The sequence below is a fragment of the Neopsephotus bourkii genome, unplaced genomic scaffold (assembly GCF_033783945.1).
Source record: "Neopsephotus bourkii isolate Nb327-2 ecotype Australia unplaced genomic scaffold, CSIRO-AGI_Nbou_v1 NB_196, whole genome shotgun sequence".
NCBI lineage: Eukaryota > Metazoa > Chordata > Aves > Psittaciformes > Psittacidae > Neopsephotus > Neopsephotus bourkii.
The window spans coordinates 9467667-9484470 of record NW_026900709.1 but is presented as its reverse complement, the minus strand read 5'-3'; the positions used below and the strand labels follow the sequence as shown (position 1 = coordinate 9484470).

Sequence of the window (16804 nt, the reverse complement as noted above, 5' to 3'; positions counted from 1 at the left end):
AAGAATAGCCTTTCAGTACAGAATGTGGGGAAGAGTAATGACCATTTAGCTAGTTCTAAAATTCAGCAATACTTTAGGACACCTCAAGTATTTCTATGTGTCCCTCTTTCTCTGGAGACACAGTTTATTCATTTACTGTCTGCTACTTCTGCTTTTCTTGTACCATAGGTCTCTAAAAGCTTTGCAACAGAATTTAGGTCTTCATACTAATCTTCCATAGGCAAAGTAAATGTGTTTTCTGACATGCTGCTTGGAGAAGCATTAGAAATATTATTCTGCATACATGACAATCCTGAAGCAGTTAACTGTAGATTATGCAAACAGGCAAACATCTGATATTCAGCTACAAAGCTTACAAAGAAACATAACTGTGAAGAGTCATAAACCTGATAGTTGCTATCAACAGTAGAGCCAAGCACAACTGCTTGAAAATCAGTGAGGAATGATCTTCACCGAGGAACAGCCCACACCTAATGACAGCATGACTGAGGTATCTCAAAAAAGGTTCTAAATATATGCAATTTAGGTCATACAAATATCCATTTTATATGTGCAGTTATCTATGTATCAACATTTCCTTCAATCCCATCTTGCCTTTATGAGTGACAGTAACAGATTTATTTTCTCAAAAGGTGATATTCACAATGAAAATGGTATTTTTTATAACCTTGATTTGCAAAAATAAATGGGTGAATACCTCTTCCAATCCTGTACGCAGTTCAGTGACAATGAGTTATGGTAGAAGTGGCTGGCATTTTATTCTTCATGAAAATTAAAATTTTGTAATATTCTAATAAAATTGTTTTTCTTTATTTTTTTGCAGCATGGTTTAGTATGTAAACTACCAGCCTGGTACTTATCACTAAACTGAAAATACAACTAAACAACATCAAAGATTACTCCTCTTTTACCTTATCCATAACTTTGAAAGTTTTAAATAAGAAAAACACTGGCAAACATGGAGGCCTGCATTAAAAGTAGTAAAATGAAAAAATATTTTCTTAGACCTTTAAAAATATGTATCTTATGCACACGTACCATCTACTCCTATATGTGCTTACTAAATGCCCAAGCTCATGTTTTGCTATTAATTTTTAAATTGCTTCACTGATCAATCATCCTATTTCTTACTTTCACTTTGACTTCCATTTCTTCAAGCTCTTGAAGTAACTCTTCATTTTCCAATACAGATGAGCCTAAGTTTTGCTTGTGAAAATAACCCCTGATGTTTTTCTTGTACCAGGATGTTACCTAAATAATAAAAAAAATCAGTCAGTGGAGAATTTGAAAAGTAACTGTCTATTTTTTTAATAAGTACCAAATAGTTACATGAACAGATGAAGCCCTAATTTTCATTCTTACAATTTTCCATTCCTAATGTTCATGCTTTTGTTCAATTTGTATAATTTTAAATTATAACAAATGCAGAAGGAAAGGATTGCAGTTAAAACAAACACATATTGGAGTGTATGTAACAAAACATACCAAAAAAAAAGTATTAATCCAGTATGACCAAACTATAGATTAAGACAGTAAAAGCAAAATCAAGATATAATCCCACATAGAATAAACATGGTTTTTAACATGGTAAAGGTATTTCACAGTTTTCCTAGAATCACATTAACTTAAAAATATCCCTTTCTAGAATTACTTCAGCAAGCATATACAGCAAACATATGAGCTATACAAGAATACTTTCTAAATTGCACAGAATGACTTGCATTTATTTCTGCTTGATTCATAGTAGGTACCCCTCACTTTCTTTGTAAACAACACATGGCAAGAACTCCTGAGTGAAGCTTTGCATTTTAAAAGAGTAGTCTGAATGAGTTATTAATATCAAGGAGACTTCATCCAAATTCTCAGTCTGGAAAATCACCACTATATTTAAATTGTATATAGCACACTAAGAATTACTTCCTACTCTAGGTACTACAGCTTTTAATTGCACACTATGGATATTTTTGTTTTATTTGTTCATGTAGAAGATGTTTCTAATACATTTAACCAATTCTAAAAATGAAAGAACCTTTAAAACGTGTTGTAAACATTTTCAGTTACAAATAAAAGAACAGGGGGGGAGGGAAAGCCTGCTGTGGTGTAGTCTCTTCCAAAGCATATGCAGGGTGCATGGGAATACTTGCTCCAGTACCTGAAGCACCTCCTCCCTATCCTCCTCCTTCACTGACCTTGGTGTACACAGCATTGTTTCATGTTCTTTTTTCTTTCCCCTCACTCCTCGCTATGTCTGTGCAATGTTTTATCCTTTCTCAAATGTTTTTTAACAGAGGTCCATCAGCTTTGCTGATGGGCTCAGCTGTGCCCTGTGGTGGAGTAGTTGTAAAGCTGGTTGGAACCAGCTGCGTCTGTCACAACTACAGAGAGGGGCAGATATAGTGGAAAACAGAAATTAAGAAGGAAAACACTTTTTTTTCTATAAATTATTCCTGCTAGGAAAAACTGTGTTTCACTCCCTTTTTTCCTGCGTGTATTAAAACACACATACCTATATGCCCTAAATTAAATCTGAGCTTACCTCAGGCAGTTTGAACTCAAGCAGCTCACGCTATATATTTTGACATGCCTACTTTGAACTTTAGGATTAAGCTAGTCTCAAATAATTTCCCCTGTACATTCATCATAAGCTGATTTTGTTAAATGGCAGACAGGGTGGGTTTGGGGCATTATTTTTTTTTCATTACAATAATCACCGTATTTGAGTGGCTGATGTTTCACTTACTATCTGGAATCTCAAATAATATTTTTATCATCAGTATGCGAAGGTATCATCATGACAATACAGATCTGCCTTTGGTCATCCTGGGGATATTTAATTCTCTTCATAACAACACTAGCTAAGTCTTTCACTAATCCTCAATGCATTTATCTTCACAATATTGCCAGTGAAGCATCCTTGTCTAATTTTATCAATAGAAAGTTAGGGCAAAATGGGACCACAAACACATATTTAAAGAAAAATGCAGCACTTGAGCTGAAAGTCCAGGCTTTAGTGATTTTTCTATGATCAAGTACAGCCTTATAAAGAAAAGGAATCTTAAAATAATCTTTTATGGGAAAAGAAATATCAGTATTGCATTGTCTCAGAGTGGCTAATCGTGCCTTGTTATACCATATTTGTGAAGGACTGTAAAAGTTCCTGGAAATAAAACCCAACCACCACTAAAGGTGATGTATACCAGTCAACAAAAGCATTGAAGTTATAGTGGAACAGTCCATTTCATTTACGAAGTTTCTTGCTAATGTAGACAAAAGCACTGTATATTTTTAGCCTTTTGGTTTTGGGTTTGTTTGGTTTTGTTTGTTTTTTTTTAATGAAAGAACTTTGTTTACACAATATTCCCAAAAGCAGAACTCGTTTAGAATATCAGCTAACAAGAGCACCCGTTTCAATTGTGAATATTAAAACCAAGTACTTCATATTGGTACATGCATATTTTAACAAGAACACATTCACTTTCAGCAAGGATTATGACTGACCAAAAATGGAGTGAGTTTGACAGGATCTCAGAATTTGGTTTCAAGGTGTGTGGCTTTTTTACATAGGATCAAAGTGTGGGAATCGAATTAAGTTGGCCCATATATGCAAGACTAGTAAGAGCAGTTAAGTTATCACTGTCAGGAGAAACAGGATAGGCAATCAGACATTTGGAAAAACACAGAGGAGAAGCATTGGCCATAATTAAAACATTGGCAAAATCACTGCTAAGTTCACTGGCACCACGATTTCACCAGAAGTAAGTAGTAGAGAAGTAATCTTAAATTGATCTGATTACAGTTTTCAATAACTTCAATCTATTTAGGTCTACGTATCTTAACATTAATTGTAAAATAGTATTTTTTATATTTATGAAAAAAACCATTGCAGAATGTGCTATAATAAAACATGCAGTCAAAACTTCATAGAGGAACCTCATATGACATTTTGATCACACAAATATGTTAGATGACAATCTGCAGATATGCCTCCAAACTGAGATAAATTCCATGTTTTCATTCTAGCTGTCAGTAGCAGCTATTGGAAAAAAAATAATAGCAAAGAACACACCAACAGCAGATCTAGTCGCATTTGGATTTTCAGATCCTCTTTATCAGATGTTAAAATCAAAAATCGCTGGTTTTGATTACAGAATTTGGCTTTCAAGCAAAGAAACAACAGAATCTGTCCATAACCTGCAGTACAGAAATTCTTCTAGGTAAATAAGATCATAAACCTATCAATTTCCTATGTAAGGTCTACAAGCAAAAAATGCCCTGCAATTTTTGTGTAAAATACAATTACAGCCTTTAATTCACTAAGCTTCACTACTTGATATTTTTATTTAAGCTACTTTTAATGAAAATTAAATAGAAACAGGAACTGTTTCCCTTATACCTGTCCAGGTAGCAAATGTGAGAGTTTTACTCAGCTCTTATCTGGCCCTGATGTGACCAAGTACCGTGAATAATTTTGTCTTCTATATGGATGACTGGATCAATTGAAAAAAAATTACTTTTATGAATCTTCTTCCAAAGATAACTGATTATACACAAAATAGGTCAATCTGCCTCTGATTTTTATTAATGAAAGAGATTAACAGAAAACATGATGCTGACACTTCCATAAAGGAAGTGAAATAAGTACAATTTCACATATTGAAAATACTGAAAAAGAAACATTACATGTTACGATCAGGACTACCATATCATCAAGATCCAGTTAGAGATTAAAGGAAAGTGCTGCATTTTGAGCCCTTCATAACCAGGTAATAAGTAGTGATCTCTGCAGCTTCTTGTCTTTTCTTTTAAAAAAGTAACCCACAGATTATGCAGCCTTCTGCATTGCGTAATTCTGCCTAGCAAAACAGAAGTAGAGAGCAAAAATCCACTCTTAGATCTTACACAGCAGAGCTCATCTCCAGTAGTCTGCTTTCTCTGTATCCCCTGAACTCCCATTAATGTCAGTGGGAGTTCAATATGCTGTTCTTGCATATGAGCCATTATTCTTCATCAAGAGATGTTCATGTACAGAGATTGGAATACTAGTTTTCATATGTGCTCAGAGGCTTTGAGAGTTTAAATTCTGTCATCACTCAGAGATACATATATAATGTGTTAAAGGACAAACATAAATTTTACATAAAGTCTCTAAAACTTAATTTTCCAGTGTCTGTATTTACATGTGAATATAATATTTGCCCATGATGCATGCAAATTAATTGTCCATACATGTGCAAATTATACCAGATTTTACTAATACAGATATTAAGCAAGTATATTCTGACAAGCATGATATTAAAAACTATTTTAATTTGTGCCCCTGTGTATACCAGCCTCAAACTGGATGCAGATATAAGCGTATTTAACAGGTAGTTAAATAGTAGCCCCTCTCTTAGCATCGGAAAACTTGCCAGTAGAACAATTTCTATACATACTTCTTGTGATCTGAGCACATATCTGAAAGGAAATGGAAACATACACAGAAAACAAACATTCACTGCAAAATCATTTTCAATCCCACCTAAATTAGGGTGAATTCTAGCTGGTTCTTCCCAAACATTTATCCCTTAGGCAATGAGGACAAATAGAATTCCCTAGTAAATTTTATGAAATCATGATATTTAGCATCCTGGGCAATGTGAATTTTGGGGGATTTGGGGTGGGGGGGGCGGGGAGGGGGTTGTTTGTTTGTTTGGGGTGGTGTGGTGGGTTTTTTTGCCTTTTTTTTTGTTTGTTTTCTGGGGTTTTTTGTTTGCATTTTTATTTGTTTTTGTTTTTTTTTTTAAGAAGTGTGGTTGGCTCCAAAACAAGCCCCACATATTCATCTCTTCCTCTTCAACAGCAAGATATTTCCAAAATGTTTCCATTATGAATGTCCTTCTATATTTGTATGCTGTGGAATAACACTGGCATGCTAAGGTAATTGTAGTAATATCTAATACTTTTTTAATGTAAAGAAAGGAATTTATTTTTTTTTATGAAATAGGACAGATTTCCAACGTATTTTACAACAGCTGTAGCTGTTGTAAATTTATGAGAATACATTATATTGAAACAACATTTCTGTTTGAGGATCTTTCATGATATAGCTATATGGGGATACTGAAAAATCAAAACCAGTCACAGCAGCAATAATATGTATTTCTAAGCAAGCACAGATGGTTTCTAATGGTTTTCACAGAAACTGATATAGACTCCTATACCACAGTTCTTGTTTTTCATGTTTTTCAGTATTTTTGTTAGATGTTATTTTATAACTACATACTGAGATTATGACACTTGCAGAAGACCATACTATTTTTATCTGGTTGTTTGGGTTTTTTTCATCTAATCATTAAATCAGTACCTTTCACTCAGTTTCTGGCAGCTGCTGATAATGACTGGTCCAGAAATAATGCTGTCAGCTTGCTTGTGTACCTCAACAGTTCTGTTGTCCCTACGCAAAATTTGTGCTTGCTGAATAAGGTGCTTCTCATCTTGAACAACCTCACCAGAAAAGTTAGTTCTTACAAAATAGACTACTGCTAACAGTTTCTAACATTTTCCTCCAGTATAGGGAGGAACTTTATTTTGGAGGCAAAGAAGGAAACTTAAAAGAATTACCACAGTCAGGACTGTTCTGTTAGAGATCCATACAAAATTTTAGCCTATTTACGAAACCCTCGAAATAACTCAGCTTTAGTCTTGTTAGACTGGAAGGTACAAAACCTCATCATTATATTTAAGGTACTTTTCTGTAATAGTCCCTACTATAAAACAATAGCTACTTTATTTTTTACTACGACTTCATTACTATATATCTTACCTGGTTCTCTTGTTGGTGCCACAAACAAATTTGCAGAACCTGCTCCAGTCCTTGGCGCTGATGTTTAAGAAATTTGTCCAGTTGCCGTCTCCTGTCTTGTAGCATTTCAAGGAGATTGTCAATTTTCAAACAGCTGCTGTGGGCTCCCTGGATCAGCTCTGGATTTACATTTGGCCCCTCATGTTTGAATTCTTCTATGAATTCAGTTAGATCTTGGCTTTTGTTTAAAAGTGCAAGCGACTTTTCCAAAAGCTCTTTAAGGATAGAATTTCATAGGAAGAAAAAAAAAAAAAAAAAAGAAAGAAAAAAGTGTTTTATAATTCCAGTAGCATATTTCAAATATCAGTTAAGTATTTTTAAAACCACCTATTTGCATACATAATATGTTTTCATGCACTGCATAGGTAGGTTTTAAATACTTATTTTAGGAGGTGTATATCCTAAGATACTTCATTTTAGGCAGGTGTTCTTTAAACCTACAAAGGTACACCTGTAATGGTACATATATAAACATATAAAAGTGTACCGAGACCCTCCGAGACAAAACTTGCCAGAATAAGAGGCAAGGTAGGCATGAAGGAAAGTATTTGAAAGGAATGCTCCAAGGACCTTCTACCTCCTTGTGAACCAACAACAAGCAGCAAAGAGCTGAAACATTCATCTTCCCAGCTGATTACATGCACTGGTAACTAAAGGCAAAGCAGCCTAAATCTCCACCTTCCATATGAAGCACCTAGGGAATATGCAGAAGTGGAATGCTTCCATTTCTCCAGCCACCAAAGGCTAAGAAGAGAGTTTGGTTTCCAGGAGCTCACTTCAACAAGCCTGTCCATTTAACTTTTTGCCTTCAGAAAACTTGTGTTAATCAAAAATGTTCCATTTCAGTCCATCAAAAAAGGAATACATATAAAAATGGATAAATGAGGACAACTCAGTTTTTAACCTTTTTTATTCTGATTGAAATGCATTTGTTTCAAAACTCTTTTTTAGTGGTAAACATCTGTGATTAACTATTAATCACATACCAGATACAGCCAATACATTTGTAAAGGTGGTATTTTCACCCACCTTACTTTGGAGTGAGGGTAGATAGTATCCTTCTTGCACAAAGCAATACACTATTTTATCAAATATCTCAATATCAGTTTTCCAAATTTGATGTGGTTAAGAGATTAAGAAGCCAACACATTTCAATCAAAAGGAAATGCTCAGTATCTCTGTGGCAAACCATTTCATGATTCTTATAGTTATAGACCTTCCTTCAGCAATAAATTACTGACAGATACTTTGACTTCAAATTACCATGCAGTGAGAACTTTGCTCCTGTCCTGGGTTTAGCAGTGGCAGTCGTTTTTCTCTTTCTTGGTAGCTGGTGCAGTGCTGTGTTTTGACTTTTGGGCTGGGAACACAGCACTGCACCAGCTACCAAGAAAGAGAAAAACAACTGCCACTGCTAAACCCAGGACAGCTCCCTTGAAGATTGAATTGGAAGCCCCAAAACTCTAATGAGTTACCTGAGTTCAATTCTATATTCAGATTCCCTGAAAGAATACCTGACATTCAAGGCTGCTAAAAATATAAACCTCATGCTCCACTAGTGCATAATAAAGTATAATTGATATTCTGCCAGTTGTTAGGAATCTTATAGCAAATTTGGTTACATTTTAAATGAAATTTCATAAAAGTATTGCCTCTTAAGTGCAGATAAAATTCAGTTAGTCTTAAGTCTCATAAAAAACAGAACCATATGGACTTGCAAAGGTGTCTGAAGTAGCCACAATATGAGATTGGGTTTGTAATTTTTTTTTTCTCCCTTTTGAATTAAAAATACCACAACATGGTAGAAGATACTTCACAAGAAAATTTGAATTAACAAAAAGTCGTCACATGGAAGAATTTTTCTAGACAACATATGTGCAAGAAAGTTGTGGTGAAAGGGAAGAGAGCATCTTTTTTTTCCCAAGTGCCACAGTTCTAGCTGCATAACCTCTTGGAACAGACTGGGCAACTGAATGCAGAAATGAAACAGTCTCACTCCTCAAAGGCAGAGCAAAATGCAGGAACCACTGTAGGCAAATAGATTCTGAAGCTGGCTAGTTGTCACCTTTATATCATAGCTCCCACCTTCGCTTCACTACTACTTCAAGCCTCATCCCTAGACAAAAGGAAAGCAGACAGTAGACTGCTCCCTTGGCCACTCTCAAGAAACCGTAGGACTTTGCAGGGGATTGTTACTAGAGCTGATTGGAAATTTTCCAATGGAAAGTTTTCCATAGGAGAATCTTCATTAACAGCTATGATAACTTGGACGAATTTTCCCATGGAACAAAAGGATGGCTTTAGAACTTGCTTTCCAATCAGCGCTAAAAGTCATCTTGGTTTCTTAGCAGCTCACCTGACCTAGACTGTCTTAAAATTGAATACAAACTTATCACTAGCTCCTCCATAGCAACGAAGATAGAACTATGACAGATCTAGCTCAAAACTAAGAATAACACATCTTTTGGGGGGCCTGATAAAGAGTTAGTTCAGTTCTATTTTTCCAAATAGAACACTTTCATATTTGCTCTAAGATTTATTTTATTTTTTTAAATACACACAGGAAGAGCAAAATCATCCTTCGAGGAGTCAACACACAATCACACATCACCAGGAGTGGAATACTCTTTGTACCTTTTGTATGATGCTCTTGTTGCAGAAGGAGGTCACTTAAAGAGTCAATATTGTCAAACTCTTGTGCATTTTTCAGGAAGTCTTCAACTTGGTCAATTTTAACAGCAAACTGCATTAAGAAAACAAAGGATGGGAAGAAGCATGGTATAATTATCTTTTGCAGAACTCCATGATAAACTCTATTATAAGCAAAATTCATGAGAACTTGTAAATTCTTGGAAAAAGTATTTTTAGGGACAGCTAGATAAAGATGCTTTGTGGCCTCTATGCACCTTCTGGACTTTTTAAGGTTTTCATTTATTGAGGTAACCCAAATTTCAGTTGACATACTCTAGATTTGTCCCTTAATGAAACATATTTCGTACACAGCCTTCAGACTTACTAAAAATAAATACTTATGAAACAAATCGTTATTTTTAAAGCCTTTAGTAAAATTATTTAACTTGGGTTTCCTTGCCAGAACTTCTTTCTAACTTCATCCTAATGTTAAAGTACTGGGGAAAAAAAAAAAACAAAACCACATTTAGGGGAAACACAGAAATACACTTTTCAAAGCAATCCTTTGAAGGCAGAAATGAGTAGCAAATTTAAGCTAACAGACTGATTAATTATAGGTACAATTCCAAGTATGAGTAGCTCAGAGAGAGTTCAGGCATATTCTGCTTCTTAGGCAATATTTATCAATTCTACTGCTTCACTTCAAGAATGAAGAAATCAGTAGAGTTCAAATTTGTGTTCAGCATAAACAGAGATGCTGAAACCTACAGTGAAATTAAGGAATATTAAACCCAAGGATCTGCTTTTTCTGTCTTCTCTATTGTCCTATATTTTTCTCCTTCTTAATCTGCATACTATAAAAGAAATTCATTAGGTATCAACATTTGATTTGATTTTGATTTGTGATTCGAGTTCTGATTTTCACTAAAGACTATTCTTCAGATGTTTTGTGTTTTATCCCAATAAAACAAAGATTTCCATAACCACAGGCTGTCATTTCAAGAAAAGCTTTTCTATAAGAACTTTTAACAGTTCCTACTTAAATCAATATTGCATTTATTCATCCCTTCTATATGGAACAGGTGCAGTCTGTGCTGTGCTCCAGCTACTGCATTTTGGTTTCATGATATAAGCCTGTTGAAGAGGCATTTCAGCTGGCCAATTAAGGATATAGTCTGCACTAGCTTAACTTTTGGTAGTATAGAATTTATCATATTAATATTTATGTCAACTCTGTACTAATTTCTTTGTATCATACATATTGCCAGGATGCAGTAATTATTAGATTGATGATCTTGGAGTTCTTATGGCAGGTAGCAGTAGAATGGCTTCTGTAATTTATAGGTGGCACAGGGCTATTGTAAAAACAAAATAATAGGGGAGAATTATTAAATTCTTCAAAGCTCCAGAGATGTGGGTAAAACTGAATGTGAGGCTACACAGAGTAAACACATGCCTGCGTGGTATGGAATCCCTCTCTGCTTTAGTTCCCTGAATATCAGTGAATTAGTAGAAGAGATACAGAGAAATTAATAAACAGGGACAAAGAACACTGAAATCTGTCTCCAGGCTCACACAATTGCCCTTTTTGTACATATCTGCACATGGAAGTTTCAGGTAAAAGACTGGCAAGCTAGATTCATGTTTAGTTTGCATAACTACAATAGCTGTATGAATATATTTAGGTGTAAAGCCTTCAATGGCCAACCAACGGCATCTGAGTTTTTTCCAATGCCAGCTGATTTGGATCATAAGAAAGAAAAGATATTCTGCAGAATGTCCATAGCCACTGAATTAAATATTTTAGAGTTTTGTCCAATTCCATTTTTCACTGTAATCTTCTGTACAAATTTTAGAGACATCATATATATTTCTTAAAGTACCTGTAACCTATAGGAGGTTTCAAATCAAATGTCATTTGGTTTACATACAAACCTCCAGAGCATTTTCAAAGAACACTGAAGTAAGTTCCAGAAGTGCCTGTCGCTTCTCTAACATTGTGATGAGGGCATCCCATGCATCCCCAAGGGTCTCTGCCATGGCATCATAAACCTGACTCTTTTCTTTGTTCTCCTCTGCAGCCTTGTCTGCTTCACTCAGCAGGTCCCATACCTGGTCTTCCAAAGCCTAAGAAAGAAAAATAAATAAATAAATAAATTCAAAACTAAACCTGTAAACAGAATCCAAAACACTCGGCCGATACCAGTGTGTCAGGATACTGACAAACTGATAAAGTACCCACAGATCTGCTACTCCTGCTTTACTTCCAGTTCCTGAAGGAAAGGAGTGTAGCTGTTCCTGCAGATTTCATAGCAAGCTTCTGATTTTTATCTGCACTTAAGATGCAATGCTTTTATGAAATTTCATTTAAAAAACAGTGTTCAGAAAAATTATCATACTATAATATTTAGATTCAAATGCGTTTATATCTCCTTAAGCACAGATCTTCCTGGAAGTGGTAGCAAAACAGTTATTTTGGATTTTCTTTCACATGATGTCACTTTACCTGATACTACAAGCTTGAAATTTTGTAAGGTAACTTATAAATCTGTGATGACTTCAGTGAAATCCAGACAAGAGTAGTTTGAACATATGCATGTATTTATGCAGTGTTTCAAATCCAGCTCACCACATTATTCAAGCTGGCCAGCTGCAAAATACTACTACTCTACTGTCAAGAAAATCATTCAGTGGTGTTTCATTCCCTTTACTGATTTCACCATGAGAAAGATAACTGCTGGACCATTTCCAGATTATGTTAAAAAACTTTAGTGTGCCAGAAAAATTGTTCTATATTCTTTTTCTTTTTACTCCATCTTGGGTTTTATCATGAGCATGAATTAACAAAGTGCCAATTTCTGCTGTTATTACAGGTGCTATCATGGAGCGTATAATGGAAAAAGAAATCTATATTAGGGAAATCAAAATCTATGATGACTCATTCTTACAACACAAACTTTAATAAAGCTTACAAAATTGGAAAACATCAAATTCTCCTGACATACCCAATTGAAAAGAGGAACTCACAGAAAACTAAACACAGAACCATAGCCTCCAGTCCTCCCTAGACCTTGTATACCTCACAAAGATGTGAGCTTGAACTGAGGAGGCTCATCAATTCTCTTTAAAACCAGTACTGTGAGAACAGTACAATAAATTATAGAGCTTTCATTCTTTCTCTGATAAAAAAAAATAGGATGAAATTATTTTAATATAGCTGTAGAGGCAGACAGCTATGAAAACAGTAGTAAAATTAACAGGTATAAGAGCAGCTCCAACAATCCCATCTTTTCCTCTATTATATAGAAAAGTCATTATCAGCAACAGGAATGCATGCCTATTTTTTGGTGGCAAACCCATCAAAAAGAGCATCTGATTAAAAAAAAAACAGTGTTCCAGAGAACAAGACACACTCCATTTTATTTTCTGAATACTGTGAATGGGAACTGCTGCTGCCAGATCTTTTTGGTCTGTTGAATCCCCATCCTGGTTGCCTCATAATATGAGAAGGAAAGCTCAAATCCCCCAAATGCTACCTGTTCTGTATTTAAGTAGAAATGTAATTAACAATTAAAATGATGTTTTGACTTTAAATGAGGCTATTTACATGGAACAGATAACATCACCCTGATATAGCTATTGATAGCGAACGAGATCAGGAAAAACAGTTGGCCTTGGGAATCTAATCCAAAATACTTCAGTCAGCTTTTAGTCAAGGATATTTATCTAGCTGATAAGGTAACTAAGGGTTTTTGCAGTGGTTTTTAGTCTTATGTACATCAGAATCAGTATTAGAAATAAAAAAGAGGAGCAGGGACTCATAATTTTTAAAACAGATTATATGTTTGTACAACTAAAAAATTTAAACCCCAGCTTCATCAAAATAAGTTTATGAATGGAGCTTATAAAAATTTTAGATAAAAATGCAACTTTCACTGCAATATTTAACACAGTTCTTTCAATTCTTTATTTATTTTCCTTTCACTGGTTTGCTTCATTACTTCTCAATTATCTTTATATTGTCAAAGCTATAAAAATCACCTTGGTCATGTAATACTGGATTTTCCTAAATATACACACAACCTCTTCAGAGTCAGCAAAGCATTTACTCTTTGTTCAATCTCAAAAACAGGCTAAACTCCAAGTACTAACTGCCAAGTGCTACCTGTGTTGGATGAAATTTTGCTAAGAGATCTAAGGGAGTTTGGTTTGGTTCCTAGCACTTAGAAGAAAAGATCTTGTGAAAGTCTTGGGGAAGCTTTAAAACCAAAGTGCAGAATAAAAGAAATACCATGACAAAAGATGAATGAATGAAATACACAAGGATGTGAATTCACTGCCCTGCAATGACACTGTAAAAGCTTGAAATCTCCAATGGTCCATAAAATACTAAGAAGGAGAAAGAAGTTATTTCATCTGGAAGGCCTCTTTAACCATCTTTTCAGGCTCTATCCTTTATTTTCCACTTGCTGGTTAACTTCAGACACACAGGATTTTCACAATAAAAACAGATCAAACACATCAAAGGCAAACTTACATTAATAGTGCGGTCATGCTTCTATCATATTATAGAATGCAAGTAAAATTGGTAGACTCAGGTGATTTTGTTATCATCTTACTAATTATGCTACTAAATTTGGTTCTAAGCTTTTCCACAAGGAATACCAACGAACAATTTCTTTAACTGAAGCCGTTTCCAATAGGTAATTAAGCTCACAACTAAAATACGTTGCTCTTCAAATACTACCTACATACCATTACAGTATTTTAGTCTTTTAATTTATTTCTAATGCCAGCTGTTACTGTTATTCATTACATTTCACAAACAGAAAAGCAGGATTTGACCTTTCCTTTCCTTTGAAAGAGACCCAGCTATTGATTATCAAAATGTATTTTGAAAACCCAGCCACACTGCTTGCAAGGTGATTTTAAAAGGCTAGCCCAATAAAAGCACAGTATAAAACAATAGTTTTGTTACCATGAAGACAGTCAAGGAGAATATGACTAGGCTTTCAGACACATAAGAAAGGATTTTCCATGTCATGCTGCTTTTTTGTCTACCATATTTCATCCAAATAACCACTATTTTCTAACTACATATGATAACATGAAATGCCTAGATCTCTGCCTGTCTCCAGGACAGAAGAATGATTTCACTCTTTCCTAACAGCTCAGCTTACTCAAAGCAATAGCACTCAAGACCCAAACTCAGCACTAACACTATTTTAGGTTTAGACAAAGACAATCCTAGAAGAATCACTAATTATGAGATATAATGTGAATTTTTTTTAAAGCTATAAAAATGGAAAAATAAGTAAGTTTTATGGATTTAATTCATTTTTTCCTGTAGCTTCACACTGATAAATGAAGGCATATGAAGAGACCACAAAACCAACCAAACAACAACAAAAAAAATACAACTAACAAATGCCACCCCCCCCCCAAAAAAAAAAACAACCCCAAACCCAACAATAAACCCCCAGCAGTAGGAAGATGGAAATTATGCTGCCCTTTGACAGGCAGGCAGGAAAGAGGCCTAAAGATAACTTTTAGCTGTGTCTGGGCTTCAGAAGACTGATGTTGGTAAATCCTACTGAGGAAATTCAAAAGATTACCACATGCCCTGGGAAATGTGATGTTCCACAGGCCTCTCCCATCACCATTTAAGACCCAGGATCTGAGTTTACTTCATCATGAATAGCTATGACTATAAACTGAACTTGGTCCTCAGCGTATTTTCACACTTGCGTAATAGCAATGAAATCACTTTCACACTCATGATGTATGTTTGACTCATCTGGAAAAAAACAACCCAAAACATACTGAGAAGCTGGCTCATGAAAATAAATAAGGGAGACCCTGTAAAACATCTATTTTTTAGTATCCATACACTTACCACTAAAATACCGTATCTCCAAGATAAGATACTGACAGCCTCTGTTTAATAAATATATCAGAGAAGAAATTAATTGAGAGCCTCTGGTCATAAATAAAGGAATATATAGAGAGGTTTCATTTTCTATGTAGCATGAGACATTTTTATTTTCCTCCAGTGAATTTTGAGTGCAGTAACAATGATTTCATATTATTTTGCCCCTGAATTGCATTGGCATGAAAGGGTAGAGCACAGGTTGAGAGAGCAGTTGTCAAACATTATAAAAGTGTCTAAAAAAATAAATGCTACTTCTAAAATAGCCCTTTTAATACTACTGGATGAAAAGCTGATGAAGCAAAGCATTAAGAGAAGCCATTATTATGTCTGTGTCTTACTGAAAGCATAAAACAGCTACATGCACAACAACTCAAAGTAACGGCATGCAATTATGCAGCATGAGATTTTCTTGACATAATGGACCAGACCTGTAGCTACTATAACAGGAATTAAATGAGCATATGATACTGATAGATTTTTACTAAGTCACCATCTTAATATTTATCAGTGAAAATAAATAGTTGTCATGGACTTAATGCTGACACATGAAAAGAAGAAGGTAAAATATTTTTAGACCTTCAAACAAAGCTCGCATGGAACTAGTAGCTATTTTCCCACAAATTATCACACCGCTTTCACAGCTTCCTGAATATATTGTGGAAAAACAGGTGGTCTCTGAGGTAACTCCATTTGCAGTTTCTTGGCTGACTTTTAAAAGAGCTGATTATTTTATATTTTGAAATAAAACTAGACATGCATTTATCCTAATATTACATCACCTTCAACATATTAGAAAGACATTTTAAATGTTAAATCTTTCCTAACTACTCAGGGTGGACATTGCAAAATTGGTACAGGTGCCAGAAGCAGATTTACTTGTTTTAGAAGCCTTTTTTTCTGAACAGGTTGTGAATTAACATCTGTACCTGACCACCTGACCGGTATGCTGTATTTCCCACTAATTGATTAGCTGTGAGGAGTATAATCCCTAACAGAGAAAGCAGGGACAACTTGAAAACTAGCAGTCATGCCTCATTTAATTATTTTCTCTTATTCAATTACTGTGTGATGAATTCAAACCCAAACAAAGAAAATTTGAAAGTTAAACCAAACTGCTACATTAAATAAAACACAAGAAGTGCGCATAAAGCTACCAAAAAAAAAATAAAATTAGAAAACTGTTCATGTGTGCTAACCTTAAAGTTTTTATAACTGATTCGTGGGAATCGAGAAATACAGACTTAATTTTTTCTTTAATGTCTATTGAAAATGCTTCAAACATTTAAAACAGCTTTGTACTTTATTTAAATAGCTCCTGTAATACTACAAACACCTAATATAATACCAAAACAGTTGTCATTTTCTCTTACCCCAGCAGCTGAACACAGTTGCATTTTGAG

The 16804-nt window shown here is 34.8% G+C and overlaps 1 protein-coding gene across 2 annotated transcripts in view; it reads right to left on the bottom strand.

Moving 5' to 3' along the window:
• CCDC141 (coiled-coil domain containing 141) overlaps window positions 1-16804 on the bottom strand; it is a 97079-nt gene that overhangs the window by 57914 nt on the left and 22361 nt on the right. For both annotated transcript variants that reach the window (XM_061379319.1, XM_061379326.1), the window contains 4 exons: window positions 11408-11599; window positions 9476-9584; window positions 6803-7056; window positions 1132-1251 (listed from right to left, as the gene is read on the bottom strand). In XM_061379319.1, the coding sequence (XP_061235303.1) occupies window positions 1132-1251; window positions 6803-7056; window positions 9476-9584; window positions 11408-11599 (675 nt within the window). The remainder of the gene's footprint in view (window positions 1-1131; window positions 1252-6802; window positions 7057-9475; window positions 9585-11407; window positions 11600-16804) is intronic.